This window comes from Ovis aries, chromosome 13, assembly GCF_016772045.2.
Source record: "Ovis aries strain OAR_USU_Benz2616 breed Rambouillet chromosome 13, ARS-UI_Ramb_v3.0, whole genome shotgun sequence".
Lineage (NCBI taxonomy): Eukaryota > Metazoa > Chordata > Mammalia > Artiodactyla > Bovidae > Ovis > Ovis aries.
In genome coordinates this window covers 10672503-10688051 of record NC_056066.1, presented here as the reverse complement: position 1 = coordinate 10688051, position 15549 = coordinate 10672503, and the positions used below count along the sequence as shown (strand labels likewise).

Below are 15549 nucleotides of genomic sequence, written 5' to 3'. Positions count from 1 at the left end.
ATTATCCTCTAATTAAAAATAAAATTTTTTTTAAAGTTAATTCATTGCAAAGGCAAAAACTCAGGCAAATCTTATTTCTCCATGAGGAAAGACCTATGAATCCATGTTTAAAGTTACATATAGTAAGTTTTATGCCACTATTAACAGTTGTAATACATCAAAACATTGACGATAGCCATAACAGCAATATCTAAATCTTTAGGTCTATATATAGTGATAAAAACTGGAAAATACAAAAAAGCTATCAATCAACACCACTAAATATTAATGACAAGTCCGGTTGTTTGGATGCTGTTTAAACAGCTGATATTAGGGCTCAGTTTGAGTTCATAAAGGGCCACTCAAATGGTAAAGAATCCACCTGCAATTCAGGCGACCTGGGTTTGATCCCTGGGACTGGAAGATCCCCTGGAGAAGGGAATGGCTCCCTGTTCCAGTATTCTTGCCTGGAGAATTCCATGGACAGAGGAGTCTGGCGGGCTAGTCCATGAGATCACAAAGAGTCGAAATGGCTGAATGACTAACAGTATCATTTTGAATATGGAAAACTCAACAGTGCTGGTTTTTAAGTCTGCTAAGTTTAGATGCAGAGAAACATCGCTTAAAATACCATATACATTTTTATCATACACACATAATATGAAAATATTTCCTTAAATAATTTCTTATCATGTTTAATGGGAAACAATGAAAACTTCATGTAAACAGTCCCGTAGGGAAACTTTTACTATTTATTGTTAAAATCATTTCTTTTTTCTTCAAAGTCGGTACATATTCTTGTGATGTTTTCAATAGTAGGTCCTCATATACAGTTGACCCATCTGTAGATCCTCAAGGAGATACTCTAAAGGAATTAGATGCAAATTCAGCATCAACTGGAAAGAAAAGGAAAGAATTATATTCTTTACCTAAAATACTTGAGTTAACTAAGTATTAGTTAAGAAAAAGACAAAACAAAACTGAGACCTTTCCAAGTGTTCTGAAGAATGAAATATATCTATAGATGACACAACACAAAAAACAAGATTACAATTATATAATCTGTTCATGGTCGCACGTGTGGCTGAGTATCAGGGCTTCTGGTTTTCTCATTCTTCATTCATGTACTCAATAACTATGTGCAAAGGTGCTGTGACAGGCACTGGAATTACAAGATGAAGGTAACCCACTGCACCCTGAAAAATGATATGCCCTAAACTGGAAAAATTGATGAACAGGTGATTTCCATACAGAGTCGTAAATACTAAGACAGATATAAAAGACGGCACAAGGAACGCTCAAAAGAGACTGCCAGCTTTATGTCAGTACTGCCAGCTTTTTAATGGAGGTGATGTGTAAGTAGCTATCTGAAGGACAGGAAAAAGTACAAGAGGTAGAGGGGAAAAACATGTACAAAGACCTGAGGTGAGGAAGCGCACCTGTGGGATCCTACCCAGTCTGGCTGGTTAGATGCAGAGCGGAGGGACAGAGTAAGGTGCTAAAGAGATACGGTCAACTACTTTGGCAGGAACCAAATTGATGTGGGTGTTTGGAACTTTTCCTGAGGGTGAAAGATAAACTGGTGACAAAGTCAACGAGAGAGAAATTTTAAAGTCACTCACCAAGTGACAGCTACACAAACGTGACTGCTTCAGTCTGGGTTTCCTAGCCTTAACCACTGTCAGACACTTGAGAAGTTGGTGAGCGCCATGTATTCTGAGAATGGTGAAGGGTGTAGGCGGATAGTTCCACAGGGATGGAGGCAGCCAAAGAAGGAAACAGCCAGAAATAAAAGAAATACATAGACCTTTTGGGATGGTTTTTCAAGCAATGGGACATGGTGAATAAATGAGGAAGAAGGTATTTTTCACTATGACTGCTCATGCTTTCACATTTTTCATTAGCTATATGTAAGAAAAAATATTTAAGATAGCAACTGTTATCCAAACAATGGAAGGAGATGCCACTGACTGTTTACCATGTATTTCAGAAATCAATGTCTAAATTTAATTCATACGTTTTGGCAACATACCTTCTTCTAGTTCTCTGGTTATACTCCTGTCCAACTCCTGCTGCATCTGAAATAAGTCAAATATTATTTATGTTTAAGTTAAATGAGATATTATCATAGGAATGACATATAATTTACTACATGTGACATTTAAGTAATACTTTTAGAGACTAGACCTAACTTGAAGATTACTTAGGTAGAAAAATAATCACATAAATAAAAGAAAATGAATTCCTACTTATTCTGCTTTTAGGTAACAGAGAACATACATATGGATTGCTATTTAAATTAATCTGATAAAAAGTATAAATATCAGTCTATCGAGTACACATAATTTCAGAGAATTAGGGAATGACCCATAATCCTGGTAATGACCCACAAGATCACCATCTTCTCCCTTAACAGCTCCTTCTGAGACCTTTATTTTGATTTCTAGGTGAGGGTCATGTTCAAATGAAGTAGTTTGAAGTCAAATATTAATAAGGAGAACACATCTGCAGTTTTCCTTAAACTTTTCCATTTAGCAAAAGCATAGAAAGGTGAGAAAATTATACACCAGAAAACAATGTACCAGCAAGTTTTCATTCTAAAGGTGTTTAGCGAGAAGGATTCTCTCCCAAGTGTTAGTTCCTGAACTGTGTCCCATAGAAGGGGAAGGTCCCATGGGGTCCTTGAAGGGTTGAGGGACAGAGATGTCTCTGGCCACTCCTTTAGCTAAATGACTCTATGCTTGTCTCTTTTATATAATACGGTTCTGTGCAGAAGGTTTTTTAAAAAGGTGGTTTTCTTCGAAAAAACAAAACTTTTTTTAAGGTATGAGAGTCATTCATTTAGTCAAAGTTACAATTCTACAAAAGAGTCTACAGTCCTATGCCAGCTACTTCCTCAGATTAAGAAAACACATATAGATTTTTAACTAAACATAGAGAAAATGAATATGTAAAACCTTGTTACATAGTTCAGTAATGCTTGTGGCATTTAACAAATGTTTTAAATTATATGTCTTAAATGCATGAACAAAATAAATCAATATCAAACTCCTATTTGTAGCAGTCGATATAGTTAATTTGTAAAGCATAGATATTTTTTTAAACACAGGACAGGAAACTTGAAAAAGAAAATCTTTAGTTGAGTCAAGCAGGCCAAAACTGAAGAGATTAGTCTAAAAATGATGTTCGTTTCCTCCAGATAAAACCTGGTTTGTTAAAATGAGTCAGCAAAATGAATTATCCATGTTTTGAGTTATTTAGGACAAAATTTAAAACACAAATAAGATCTCTCTTTACTATTTAGCATACTTCTATCCGAGCTCTCATCGTTAATTGGTATATACAAAAAGTATGAGTGTAATCTCAACTGTAATCTAAATCCGGTCAGAAATTACAGTTGAACTTCATTTTCCTCAGCCTGAAGTTTCAAGGGGAGGACTTATACTCCTACCTTCCTCATGAGAAGCAAGGAGATTTACCTAACAAGTGTGTATGGGACATGGGACTAAGAAGTGCTTGCTTGGTTCCAAATCTCTTCTTTGAAAAGATGTATGTGCCCACAGCACCGTGAACTTGAGTCTGCTGTAGGCAGCCTGCCCCTGGTTCGGGGATTGAACATTGGTTTCCTCCTCTTAGGCCTGCGGGAGTAAGTGTCTGATTGGGATGAAGTTTGGAGGCCTGCTATGACTGCACAGCTAAAGCACGTTTTCCAGTTTCACGGCTCTCAAGTACTAAGACCCAAAGTAGCTGCAGTGCTGTCGAAGAAACGTTAGATTGCTCTTCTATGATGGCAAGAAGCCACATGAGCAAACAGGTTGAGACTGCACTTAACAAGGGCTATTTTTATCTGCACCATGACCATCATGAAAACTCCGTCAAAACCATGAAACCGTGTGCTCTGACTGAAATGGATATGTTAATCACAGTGATTACACAATGAAAACTAGCTGCAACTTAAAGACTCCGCATCATTGCTCTCTTAGTCATCAATCATCCAGGTGCTGTTGAAATAGAGACAAAAGTGAGCTTCATTTAAATTTTTTTCATGTTTGCTTTAGCTACAAATTTAGAAACATTCTACAATTGCTCAGAAAATACTTTTTAGAAGTTTAAATAACAAGGCTATTAAGTAAAATAGAAATTAAAGATGCACTCTTGTGTAAGAAAATGACAAAAATGTTAACCTAAAAGTAGAAATTAATCTTCTGTTACAAGTGTTACAAGTTTGTTTAATCCATAAAAAGGATTTATCTAGGATTCCTTCAAATTAAAAAATTCCATATGTGCTTAGTGTTTGGATGCCAGTCATGCACTTATGCTTAGGGGTAGAAAAACTGCAGTGGGTCCAGCAGAGCTTGGAGATGATTGTGAACACTTGCCAAAGTGAAATCAATTACAAAGGAGGTCAAATATCTGAAAGTATAAGATTTCATTTCTAAAGTAGAATTTAAATACAGCTTTTCAAGAAATTTAAGAAGTTAATAAGTATCTCAAAAATAGAAATCTAGGACAAAAAAATCATAAAATTTTTCTCTCCTTGATTAGCACAGTTAATTATGGCTTTTACTTAGTGCACATAAGTCAAACAAACAGTCCAGAAGTTCAAATTAAAAATAAGAATCATATCAGAAATCCTAAACCCAAGGAAAAAAAGATTGTAGAACTAATCTTGATCAAGTAAGTCACCATGCTGTTATTTGAAGGGCGTGGAATTGAGGTACAAAATCCTACATTTGCTTTTGGAGAAAGATTCATAAGTAACATTGAAGTATTATTGAAATTTTCAGTGCCAGGGTGGCTCCAGGACTGGCCTAGTGGTGAGAGTGCTCAGTAAAGATCTTTCCTGCTGTTTCTCCACCTCGTTTGGTGCTCATCACTGCCAGCCTCCCATCAGTGCTGGAGAAGATGGAAAACACCAATTTTGTTCATGATTCCCAAAATGATTTGCATTTTTTAAGTTTGGCTGCTCAGTCCTGTCTGACTCTTTGCGACCCCATGAATTGCAGCGCACCAGGCCTCCCTGTCCATCACCATCTCCCGGAATTCACTCAGACTCATGTCCATCGAGCCAGTGATGCCATCCAGCCATCTCATCCTTGGTTGTCCCCTTCTCCTCCTGCCCCCAATCCCTCCCAGCATCAAAGTCTTTCCAATGAGTCAACTCTTCGCATGAGGTGGCCAAAGTATTGGAGTTTCAGCTTTAGCATCAGTCCTTCCAAAGAACACCCAGGACTGATCTCCTTTAGAATGGACTGATTGGATCTCCTTGCAGTCCAAGGGACTCTCAAGAGTCTTCTCCAACACCACAGTTCAAAAGCATCAATTCTTCGGCACTCAGCTTTCTTCACAGTCCAACTCTCACATCCATACATGACCACAGGAAAAACCATAGCCTTGACTAGACAGACCTTTGTTGGCAAAGTAATGTCTCTGCTTTTCAATATGCTATCTAGGTTGGTTATTACTTTCCTTCCAAGGAGTAAGCATCTTTAATTTCATGGCTGCAATCACCATCTGCAGTGATTTTGGAGCCCCCCAAAATAGTGCCTGACACTGCTTCCACTGTTTCCCCATCTATTTCCCATGAAGTGATCGAACCAGATGCCGTGATCTTCATTTTCTGAATGTTGAGCTTTAAGCCAACTTTTTCACTCTCCTCTTTCACTTTCATCAAGAGGCTTTTTAGTTCCTCTTCACTTTCTGCCATAAGGGTGGTGTCATCTTCATATCTGAGGTTATTGATATTGCTCCCGGCAATCTTGATTCCAGCTTGTGCTTCTTCCAGCCCAGCGTTTCTCACGAGGTACTCTGCATAAAAGTTAAATAAGCAGGGTGACAATATACAGCCTTGACGTACTCCTTTTCCTATTTGGAACCAGTCTGTTGTTCCATGTCCAGTTCTAACTGTTGCTTCCTGACCTGCATACAGATTTCTCAAGAGGCAGGTCAGGTGGTCTGTATTCCCATCTCTTTCAGAATTGTCCACAGTTTATTGTGATCCACACAGTCAAATACTTTGGCATAGTCAATAAAGCAGAAATAGATGTTTTTCTGGAACTGTCTTGCTTTTTTGATGATCCAGCAGATGTTGGCAATTTGATCTCTGGTTCGTCTGCCTTTTCCAAAACCAGCTTGAACATCAGAAGTTCACGGTTCACCTATTGCCGAAGCCTGGCTTGCTTTACTAGCGTGTGAGATGAGTGCAATTGTTCGGTAGTTTGAGCATTCTTTCTTTGGCATTGCCTTTCTTTGGGATTGGAATGAAACTGACCTTTCCCAGTCCTGTGGCCACTGCTGAGTTTTCCAAATTTGCTGGCATATTGGGTGCAACACTTTCACAGCATCATCTTTTAGAATTTGAAATAGCTCAACTGGAATTCCATCACCTCCACTAGCTTTGTTCATAGTGATGCTTTCTAAGGCCCACTTGACTTCACATTCCAGGATGTCTGGCTGTAGATGAGTGATCACACCATCGTGATTATCTTGGTCGTGAAGATCTTTTCTGTATAGTCCTTCCATGTATTTTTGCCACCTCTTCTTAATATCTTCCGCTTCTGTTAGGTCCATACCATTTCTGTCCTTTATCGAGCCCATCTTTGCATGAAATGTTCCCTTGGTATCTTTAATTTTCTTGAAGAGATCTCTAGTCTTTCCCATTCTGTTGTTTTCCTCTATTTCTTTGCATTGATCGCTGAGGAAGGCTTTCTTATCTCTCCTTGCTATTCTTTGGAACTCTGCATTCAGATGCTTTTATCTTTCCTTTTCTCCTTTGCTTTTTGCTTTTCTTCTTTTCACAGCTATTTGTAAGCCCTCCCCAGACAGCCATTTTGCTTTTTTGCGTTTCTTTTCCATGGAGATGGTCTTGATCCCTGTCTCCTGTACAATGTCACGAACCTCATTCCATAGTTCATCAGGCACTCTATCAGATCTAGTTCCTTAAATCTATTTCTCACTTCCACTGTATAATCATAAGGGATTTGATTTAGGTCATACCTGAATGGTCTGGTGGTTTTCCCTGCTTTCTTCAATTTAAGTCTGAATTTGGCAATAAGGAGATTGTGATCTGAGCCACAGTCAGCTCCCGGTCTTGTTTTTCCTGACTGTATAGAGCTTCTCCATCTTTGGCTGCAAAGAATATAGTCAATCTGATTTTGGTGTTGACCATCTGGTGACGTCCATGTGTAGAGTCTTCTCTTGTGTTGTTGGAAGAGAGTGTTTGCTATGACCAGTGCGTTCTCTTGGCAAAATGCTATTAGCCTTTGCCCTGCTTCATTCTGTATTCCAAGGCCAAATTTGCCTGTTACTCCAGGTGTTTCTTGACTTCCTACTTTTGCATTCCAGTCCCCTATAATGAAAAGGACATCTTTTGGGGGTATTAGTTCTAAAAGGTCTTGTAGGTCTTCATAGAACCATTCAACTTCAGCTTATTCAGCATTACTGGTTGGGACATAGACTTGGATTACTGTGATATTGAATGGTTTGCCTTGGAAACGAACAGAGATCATTCTGTCATTTTGAGACTGCATCCAAGTACTGCATTTCGGACTCTTTTGTTGACCATGATGGCTACTCCATTTCTTCTAAGGGATTCCTGCCCACAGTAGTAGATATAGTGGTCATCTGAGTTAAATTCATCCATTCCAGTCCATTTTAGTTCGCTGATTCTTAGAATGTTGACATTCACTCTTGCCATCTCCTGTTTGACCACATCCAATTTGCCTTGATTCATGGACCTAAGATTCCAGGTTCCTATGCAATATTGCTCTTTACAGCATGATTCCCTAAATGATTTCCATTTTTAAAGTTGCCATATAGTAAATGGAATGTCCCACTACACTGTTTGGACACTGAAAGCACAGAGCAGACCTCCTGTAAACAATGATAGCTGTCACCTTGCTCTAAAGAAGCACACACGTATCTGGGGCTCCTCAAATAACAAGTCACAGTGGGGAGAGGAGAGAAAGGGCGTCAGAGAGAAAGGGAGGTGGCCTCACAGTGACACCTGCTGCCTCTGGGACACACCTGCTCCAGGAAACAGTTCAGGGATGAAGAAACACACCATCCCACAAAGCCACTTTCAAGTATGTGCTTTCACCACCCTTGTATAAATGTTTCACTCGTGACCTCAGAAAAATTAAGCATTTGCTCTGAGGAATCACCTAGAGCCACAATCTCGAGGGTAGGATGAGAAAGTCATTGGGTAAGACTGAAAAGGGCTAAAAGAGCCCCAGGAATGATTACAAGCATCCCCTGCTTTTCCAAAGTTCATTTTATGTTACTTCACTTCTACGAAGGGCCTACATAGGCACCTATTTTTCATAATAAAAAGAAAATTTTTGAAGAGCATTTTTGGTTTCATTTAAAAAGGCAAAAAGCTGAAACGGTGTTCAGTGCGTGTTTTTACAGCAAGAGGCCTTGTGTTCCACAAACAGGGAGACCAGCCCCACCGAGCTCCTTCCCCGGAAGCGACACCCCACGTCTCAGCATCAAGTCGCCACCGCCCTGAACCCTGTCTGGGAGCACCACATTCATTTTATGCATCTACTAGCAGAATGTGTCCTCGGGTCCCTGCTGCTTTGGTTTATGTTGTTTTGGCTTATGAAAGGCTTCCGAGGAGTGCTCTGCTTTCAGGCAGTAGGGAAACCTGGACTCGGCACTGGAGGTGCCGCGATCTGCCCTTTGCATCCTCCACACTGCCCTCAGTCAAGTCACCATGTTATTTTTAGGCACTTTGTGAATTATCCTGCCATTCACCTCTATGTTCATTTCCCCCGAGTTCATAACCATGATTTTACATAGTGTAGGAAAACTTACAAGGATATAGTATTACTAATTTGTCTTAGGGTGCCCTCTAGCAGTGGCTATCTAGTTAGCTTTCACTTCCTACTAATTTCAGGAACCTGGCTCTATAAAAATTAGGCTTTAGAGACAAATTAATGAACTAAATTTATTTTGTGATTCTGTGTTTTGACTTACGTGTCTAGCTTATTTTCCAATGACTTTCTAATTTTTAGTTCTTCTAGGTAGAGTTTCCTATATATTTTCAACTCTGCTTGAGAAGTTTTCGTCCTGGAGAGTTCAAATTCCAACTCTTTAATTCTGAGTTCCATCTGACTTATTTTCAAAGCAATATTATTCTCTTGTAACTGCTTTAAGCTTTCTTGAGATGCTGCTTGTATCTAAGTCAAATTTTAAAAGATATATTTCGTTTGTTAATGATTATAACGTGAATAATTATATTTGTTCCCTTTAGTTTTGAGTCAGTAATTCAGAGAGCAATTTTAAATGTGAAAAAAAGAAAAGTGAAACTTCAAAATAATCATGGTCAATGTGAAATGAATTAAATGTGAATTATAAAATTAAAGTGGAATCAATGTTATAGAAGTACTTATGTAACCTGATAATTCAAAGAATAAGAAGATCAACTTAAAATTTTAAAAACTGAACAAGACAACTTGAGAATAATTCAAGGGGATGGTACCCATTCTAAACCGCAGTATTTTTTTCCTTCCTCATGGTCTTGTTTTATACCAATTGGTCTTAAAAATAAAAGGATCCTCTAGTGAGAATCATTCTGAAAGATCAATTTAGTGATAACTGTGATGGAAACTGAAATATTTCTCTCTTCAGGGAGAGACAAGTGCCCCCTTCCTTCCAGAAATCTGCAAAACAAAGTGTCCTAAGGGAAGCAGAGGAAACACATAAGCTGTATAGATCCAAAATGTAATTTACAGCGAGGTGAATTCAAGTACATGATAGATCAACAAACTAACCTGTAAAAACATGTTGATTTCTCTTAATTTCTCTATTAGATCCTGCCTCACTCTTTCTTCAATCTCCTGTTTATACTGCTCTACTTGACTGTATTCTATCATATTCATTTCTATATGACTTTTGAGAGTCACTACTTTTTGCTCCAACTTCTTTTTATTCTTCTCTAGTTTTTCACATTTCTTTTGTGTTCCTTTCATTGATAATAACTCCTCTTGAAGAACCTGAATTTTTGCATTCATGTGCAGACATTCTGAACGTGCAGTTTCCAGCTCTGCTGGAAGATCATCAATCTGCAAGAATAAAACAAATACCATTTGGTAATGAGGGAAGTGGACTGAGCCCAGCCTCATACAAACGGAGGATCAAATAAATATGATGATATCTGTATTGTTGAATGTAGGACCAGCAATTACTCAGAGAATCAAGAAAGAAGTCACCAAGAGTCACAAAGTATATTCTTCACTGTCGTCATCTTTGTCACACAACATTTGCACTTGATTTTACACTCTTTTATTGTTCTATAATAAAACTTTTCTATCTTTCCTCCATGAAATGACTGCAAGTCACCTCTTAGTAGAACGTCTCTTGCTCCTTCCCCTCAATATGTCCCATAGTTTTTAAAGAAGTTAGAGGTATACTGTATTGAGTTATCTAGGGCTGAGTTAATAAATGCCTCCCTAAAGAAGATTGTGAAAATAAGACTCTAATGACTAAATCTTGTAAATATGGATTCTAATCCAATAAGCCTTTTTCTGAACTAGAAATAGTTTTTCCTAATTTGAATTGCATTCCAAACAGAAATGATTCGCAAGGCTAAAGATATCCTTGTTCTCCTAAAAATTTAGTGAGATGATCCATACATTTTTCTGAACAACAAAAAAATGCCTCTTTCTTGTAACCCTTTGTTGCTTTCCACAGAATAAGAGAACATAGCAAACAAAACAAACAAAAAATATTTGCTGGAATTTCAGCGACACAGAGTTGGAAAGAACTTTCATTTAGACAGAATGATTACTTGGTAAGTTGAGGTGAGTGGAGCTGGTGGTTTTCAAACATGTCTACAAATTCTTTGACACTTTTCTCATGAAATTCCCTCCCCTTAAATATGTGCTGGCCTCAGTAACTGATTCTAGTGGACAGAGTCTGGGGGAACTGCTATGAAATAGCTTCTGACTTTGCTCTGTGGGGAAGCCACTCTTAGCATCAGTCACCACGCTATGACGAAGCCCGGGCCACATGCTGAGCACATGTCAGTGTCCCCACTGACTGCCCCCCACCTAATGACCCATCCAAAAGCCAGCTCCAATTGCCAGGCATGTGCATGAACAAGCCTTCAAATGAGCCTGGTCCCCACCTTCACAACATCCCAGCTGATAAGGACTGGAGAAGAGATGAGCTGGCCTCACTCACTGAGCCTTGCCCCAGCGCAGACTTGTGAACAAAGGAAATGCTGTTTTGAGTCACTAGGCTTTGGGTGATCTCTAATGCAGTTTGTTAGCAATAAATAACTGGCACACATACTGATATTAAAAATGGGGTTCAGTGAAGTTCACTCAGTCATACCTGACTCTTTGTGACCCCATGGACTGCATCATACCAGGCTTCCCTGTCCATCACCAACTCCTGGAGCTTGCTCAAACTCATGTCCATTGAGTCAGTGATGCCCCAAAATGAGGTATTGCCATTAAAAAAGAACTAAAACACGTGAGAATGCTTTTGAACCTGGATATAGGTGGGACCTGAATGGATGCAGAGAAAGAAATGAAAACCCAAAGGGCTTCATGACTTTGTAAACAGAAGCCTGATGGCCCTTGAAGAGGCTGCCAGTGACGGCTTCTAGGCAAGAGAAGAAAATGACACTAAAACATGGGAGGCGGAGATGCTTGCTATGAAGCAGCTGAAAGTAAAGTCAATGAGAAGGATAAGCTATGAGACAAAAAAAAAAAAGGCACTATTAAATATAAAGGAACCAGGACTCACTGGGTTCAATATCTGTATCCCCTTTACAGCATCTCCACCTGTCCAGCTGTCACATGATGCAAAAAGACAGAAATGGCTTCTTGGCTAAGATCAAACCTAGGGTGCTGTCGAGGAAAACATGGTCTAAAGGTAAAACCTGTAGGCTGTAAAACCCTTCATTAAGACCCTGGAAAGACTCAAGCTGGTGCCTCAGATTCCTTTAAGGATCTTAAGAGCCTAAGAATTTTAAAGGCATCATCCTGCAAAGCTTCACAGGAAGCCCAAAGTATGATGCTTCCCTTAAATTTTGAGGGTAGCTTTTCCAATGGCATGAGCCCCAATCAAATTCACAGGACACCAAACACTTTAAAGAGAACCTTGGCAGCAAAAATACCGCTTGCTTGCTTGCTTGACCTAACAGAGACCAAGTCTTAGTTACCCAGTCATGTCTGACACTTTGTGACCCCATGGACTGTGGGAGAAGGGATAGGCTACCCACTCCAGTATTCTTGGGCTTCCCTTGTGGCTCAGCAGGTAAAGAATCCACCTGCAATGTGGAAGACCTGGGTTCAATCCCTGCATTGGAAAGAGGCCCTGGAGAAAGGAAAGGCTATCCACTCCAGTATTCTGGCCTGGAGAATTCCAATGACTGTATAGTCCCTGGGGTGTCAAAGAGTCAGACACAACTGAGCACTTTCACTCTCACTTTCTCCAGAGGATCTTCCCAACCCAGGGATCGAACCTGGGTCTCCTGCATTACAGGCAGATTCTTTACTGTCTGAGCCATCCGGGAAGTCCAACCGAGACCAAGACATACAAAAGGGCTTTGGGATTTTCTTAGAAGTTCGATAAAGAGGAACCTGGCTTAGGAAACATGACTCAGCTACAGACAGAGGTCATTTCTTAAGAAAAGGACAGCACAGAGCTCAGAGTGTGAGCACAGAAATAAAAGAAAGTATTTCTCATGTGTTCATGAGTGATATGCATTTATAGTCAACACAGTTTATAAACCTGATGCCAGGCAGGATAGACTTCAAAATGAATGACTTTCCTACAAAGAACTTAAAATAATTTTTCATCATTTTGTCATCTTTCTGGAATTTAAACTGCCAACATTTATTTGTTAAAAATAGGGTATTTTACACATAAAATCGACCATCTGCTAATGTCCATGTGTAGAGTCATCTCTTGTGTTGTTGGAAGAGGGCGTTGGCTATGACCAGTGCACTCTCTTGGCAAAACTCTGTTCACCTTTGCCCTGCTTCATTTTGTACTCTGAGGCCAAAATTGCCTGTTACTCCAGGTATCTCTTGACTTCCTACTTTTGCATTCCAGTCCCCTATAATGAAAAGGACATCTTTTTTTTGGTGTTAATTCTAGAAGGTCTTGTAGGTCATCGTAGAACCGCTCAGCTTCAGCTTCTTCAGCATTAGTGGCTGGGGGATAGATTTGGATTACTGTGATATTGAATGATTTGCCTTGGAAACAAACAGAGATCATTCTGCCATTTTTGAAATTGCACCCAAGTACTGCATGTCTGGCATCCCACTCCAGCACTCTTGTCTGGAAAATCCCATGGATGGAGGAGCCTGGTAGGCTGCAGTCCATGGGGTCACTAAGTCGGACATGACTGAGTGACTTCACTTTCACCTTTCACTTTCATGCATTGGAGAAGGAATTGGCAACCCATTCCAGTGTTCTTGCCTGGAGAATCCCAGGGACGGGGGAGCTTGGTGGACTGCCATCTCTGGGGTCGCACAGAGTCGGACACAACTGAAGTGACTTAGCAATAGCAATAGCAACTGCATGTCGGACTCTTTTGTTGACTATGATGGCTACTCCCTTTCTTCTAAGGGATTCTTGCCCACAGTAGTAGATATAATGGTCATCTGAGTTAAATTCACCCATTCCAGTCCATTTTAGTTCACTGATTCCTAAAATGTCGATGTTCACTCTTGCCATCTCCTGTTTGACCACTTCCAATTTACCCTGATTCATAGACGTAACATTCCAGGTTCCTATGCAGTATTGTTCTTTATAGCTTCGGACTCTACTTCCATCACCAGTCACATCCACAACTGGGCGTTGTTTTTGTTTTGGCTCCATCTTTTCATTCTTTCTGGAGTTATTTCTCCACTGATCTCCAGTAGCATATTGGGCACCAATCAACCCAGGGAGTTCATCTTTCAGGGTCCTATTTTTTTGCCTTTTCATACTGTTCATGGGGTTCTCAAGGCAAGAATACTCAAGTGGTTTGCCATTCCCTTCTCCAGCAGACCACGTTGTGTCAGAGCGCTCCAGCACGACCCTTTCATCTTGGGTGGCCAGACATAGCATGGCTCGTCGTTTCATTGAGTTAGTCAAGGCTGTGATCCATGTGATCAGTTTGGTTAGCCTTCTGTGATTGTGGTTTTCATTCTGTCTGCCCTCTGAGGGATAAGGATAGAGGCTTATGGAAGCTTCCTGATGGGAGAGACTGACTGTGGGGTCTTATTCTGATGGGCAGGGCCATGGTCAGTAAATCTTTCATCCAAGTTTTTGTTGATGAGTGGGCCTGTGTTCTCTCCTTGTGGCTGGGCCTGAGGTCAAACTATGGTAGGGGTAATGACGGTGATGGCCACCTCTTTCAAAGGACTTGTTCATGCACTGCTGTATTCAGTGCCCCTGACCCCCAGCAAGCCACTGTCGACCCAGCCCTCTGCAGGAGACACCTGGACACTCACAGGCAAGTCTGGCTCAGTCTCTTGTGGGGACACTGCTCCTTTCTCCTGGCTCCTGGTTTGTGCCCTCCAAGAGTCTGCACTGGTCATACCAAAACACCCTCTTCCAAACAACACAAGAGACGACTCTACACATGGACATCACCAAGTGGTCAATACCAAAGTCTGACTGATTATATTCTTTGCAGCCAAAGATGGAGAAGCTCTATACAATCAGAAAAAAAAAAAAAAAAGACTGGGAGCTGACTGTGGCTCAGATCATGAACTCCTTATTGCCAAATTCAGACTTAAATTGAACAAAGTACAGAAAATCACTAGACCATTCAGGTATAATCTAAATCAAATCCCTTATGATTATATAGTGGAAAAGACAAACAGATTCAAGGGATTAGATCTGATAGACAGTGCCTGAAGAACTGTGGACGGAGGTTTGTGACATTGTACAGGAGGCAGTGATCAAGACCATCCCCAAGAAAAAGAAATGCAAAAAGGCAAGATGGTTGTCTGAGGAGGCCTTACAAATAGCTAAGAAAAGAAGAGAAGCTAAAGACAAAGGAGAAAAGAAAAGATACAATCATCTGAATGCAGAGTTTCAAAGAATAGCAAGGAGAGATAAGAAAGCCTTCCTCAGTGATCAATGCAAAGAAATAAAGAGAAACAATAGAATGGGAAAGACTAGAGATCTCTTCAAGAAAATTAGAGATACCAAGGGAACATTTCATGCAAAGATGGGCACATTAAAGGGCAGAAATGGTTGGACCTAAAGGAAGCAGAAGATATTAAGAAGAGGTGGCAAGAATACATGGAAGGACTATACAAAAAAGATCTTCACAACCCAGATAACCACAATGGTGTGATCACTCACCTAGAGCCAGACATCCTGGATTGCAAAGTCAAATGGGCCTTAGGAAGTGTCACTACAAATAAAGCTAGTGGAGGTGGTAGAATCCCAGTTGAGTTATTTCAAATCCTATAGATGATGCTTTGAAAGTGGTGCACTCAATATGCCAGCAAATCTGGAAAATTCAGCCATGGACACAGGACTGGAAAAGTCAGTTTTCATTCCAATCTCAAAGAAAAGCAATGCCAAAGAATGTTCAACCAATTGTACAAC

General features: G+C 40.1%; 1 protein-coding gene and 1 long non-coding RNA gene across 6 annotated transcripts in view; one reads left to right on the top strand and one right to left on the bottom strand.

Annotated features, from left to right (window-relative positions):
• The window catches only part of LOC121816294 (uncharacterized), an 81243-nt gene that overhangs the window by 10446 nt on the left and 55248 nt on the right, over positions 1-15549 (top strand). Inside the window, exon 2 of one of the 2 annotated variants that reach the window (XR_009596014.1) lies at positions 3616-10774. The exons of the other annotated variant lie outside the window; for it this stretch is intronic. This is a non-coding gene — a long non-coding RNA (uncharacterized LOC121816294). The remainder of the gene's footprint in view (positions 1-3615; positions 10775-15549) is intronic. 2 annotated transcript variants of the gene reach the window in all.
• The window catches only part of LOC101107122 (ankyrin repeat domain-containing protein 26-like), a 78737-nt gene continuing 63836 nt past the window's right edge, over positions 649-15549 (bottom strand). For 3 of the 4 annotated variants that reach the window (XM_042230430.2, XM_060397169.1, XM_060397170.1), the window contains 3 exons: positions 9756-10046; positions 2012-2057; positions 649-875 (listed from right to left, as the gene is read on the bottom strand). In XM_042230430.2, coding sequence (XP_042086364.2) covers positions 832-875; positions 2012-2057; positions 9756-10046 — 381 coding nt within the window. In that variant the 3' untranslated portion in view covers positions 649-831. The remainder of the gene's footprint in view (positions 876-2011; positions 2058-9755; positions 10047-15549) is intronic. The other variant, XM_060397171.1, reaches the window with a different exon arrangement.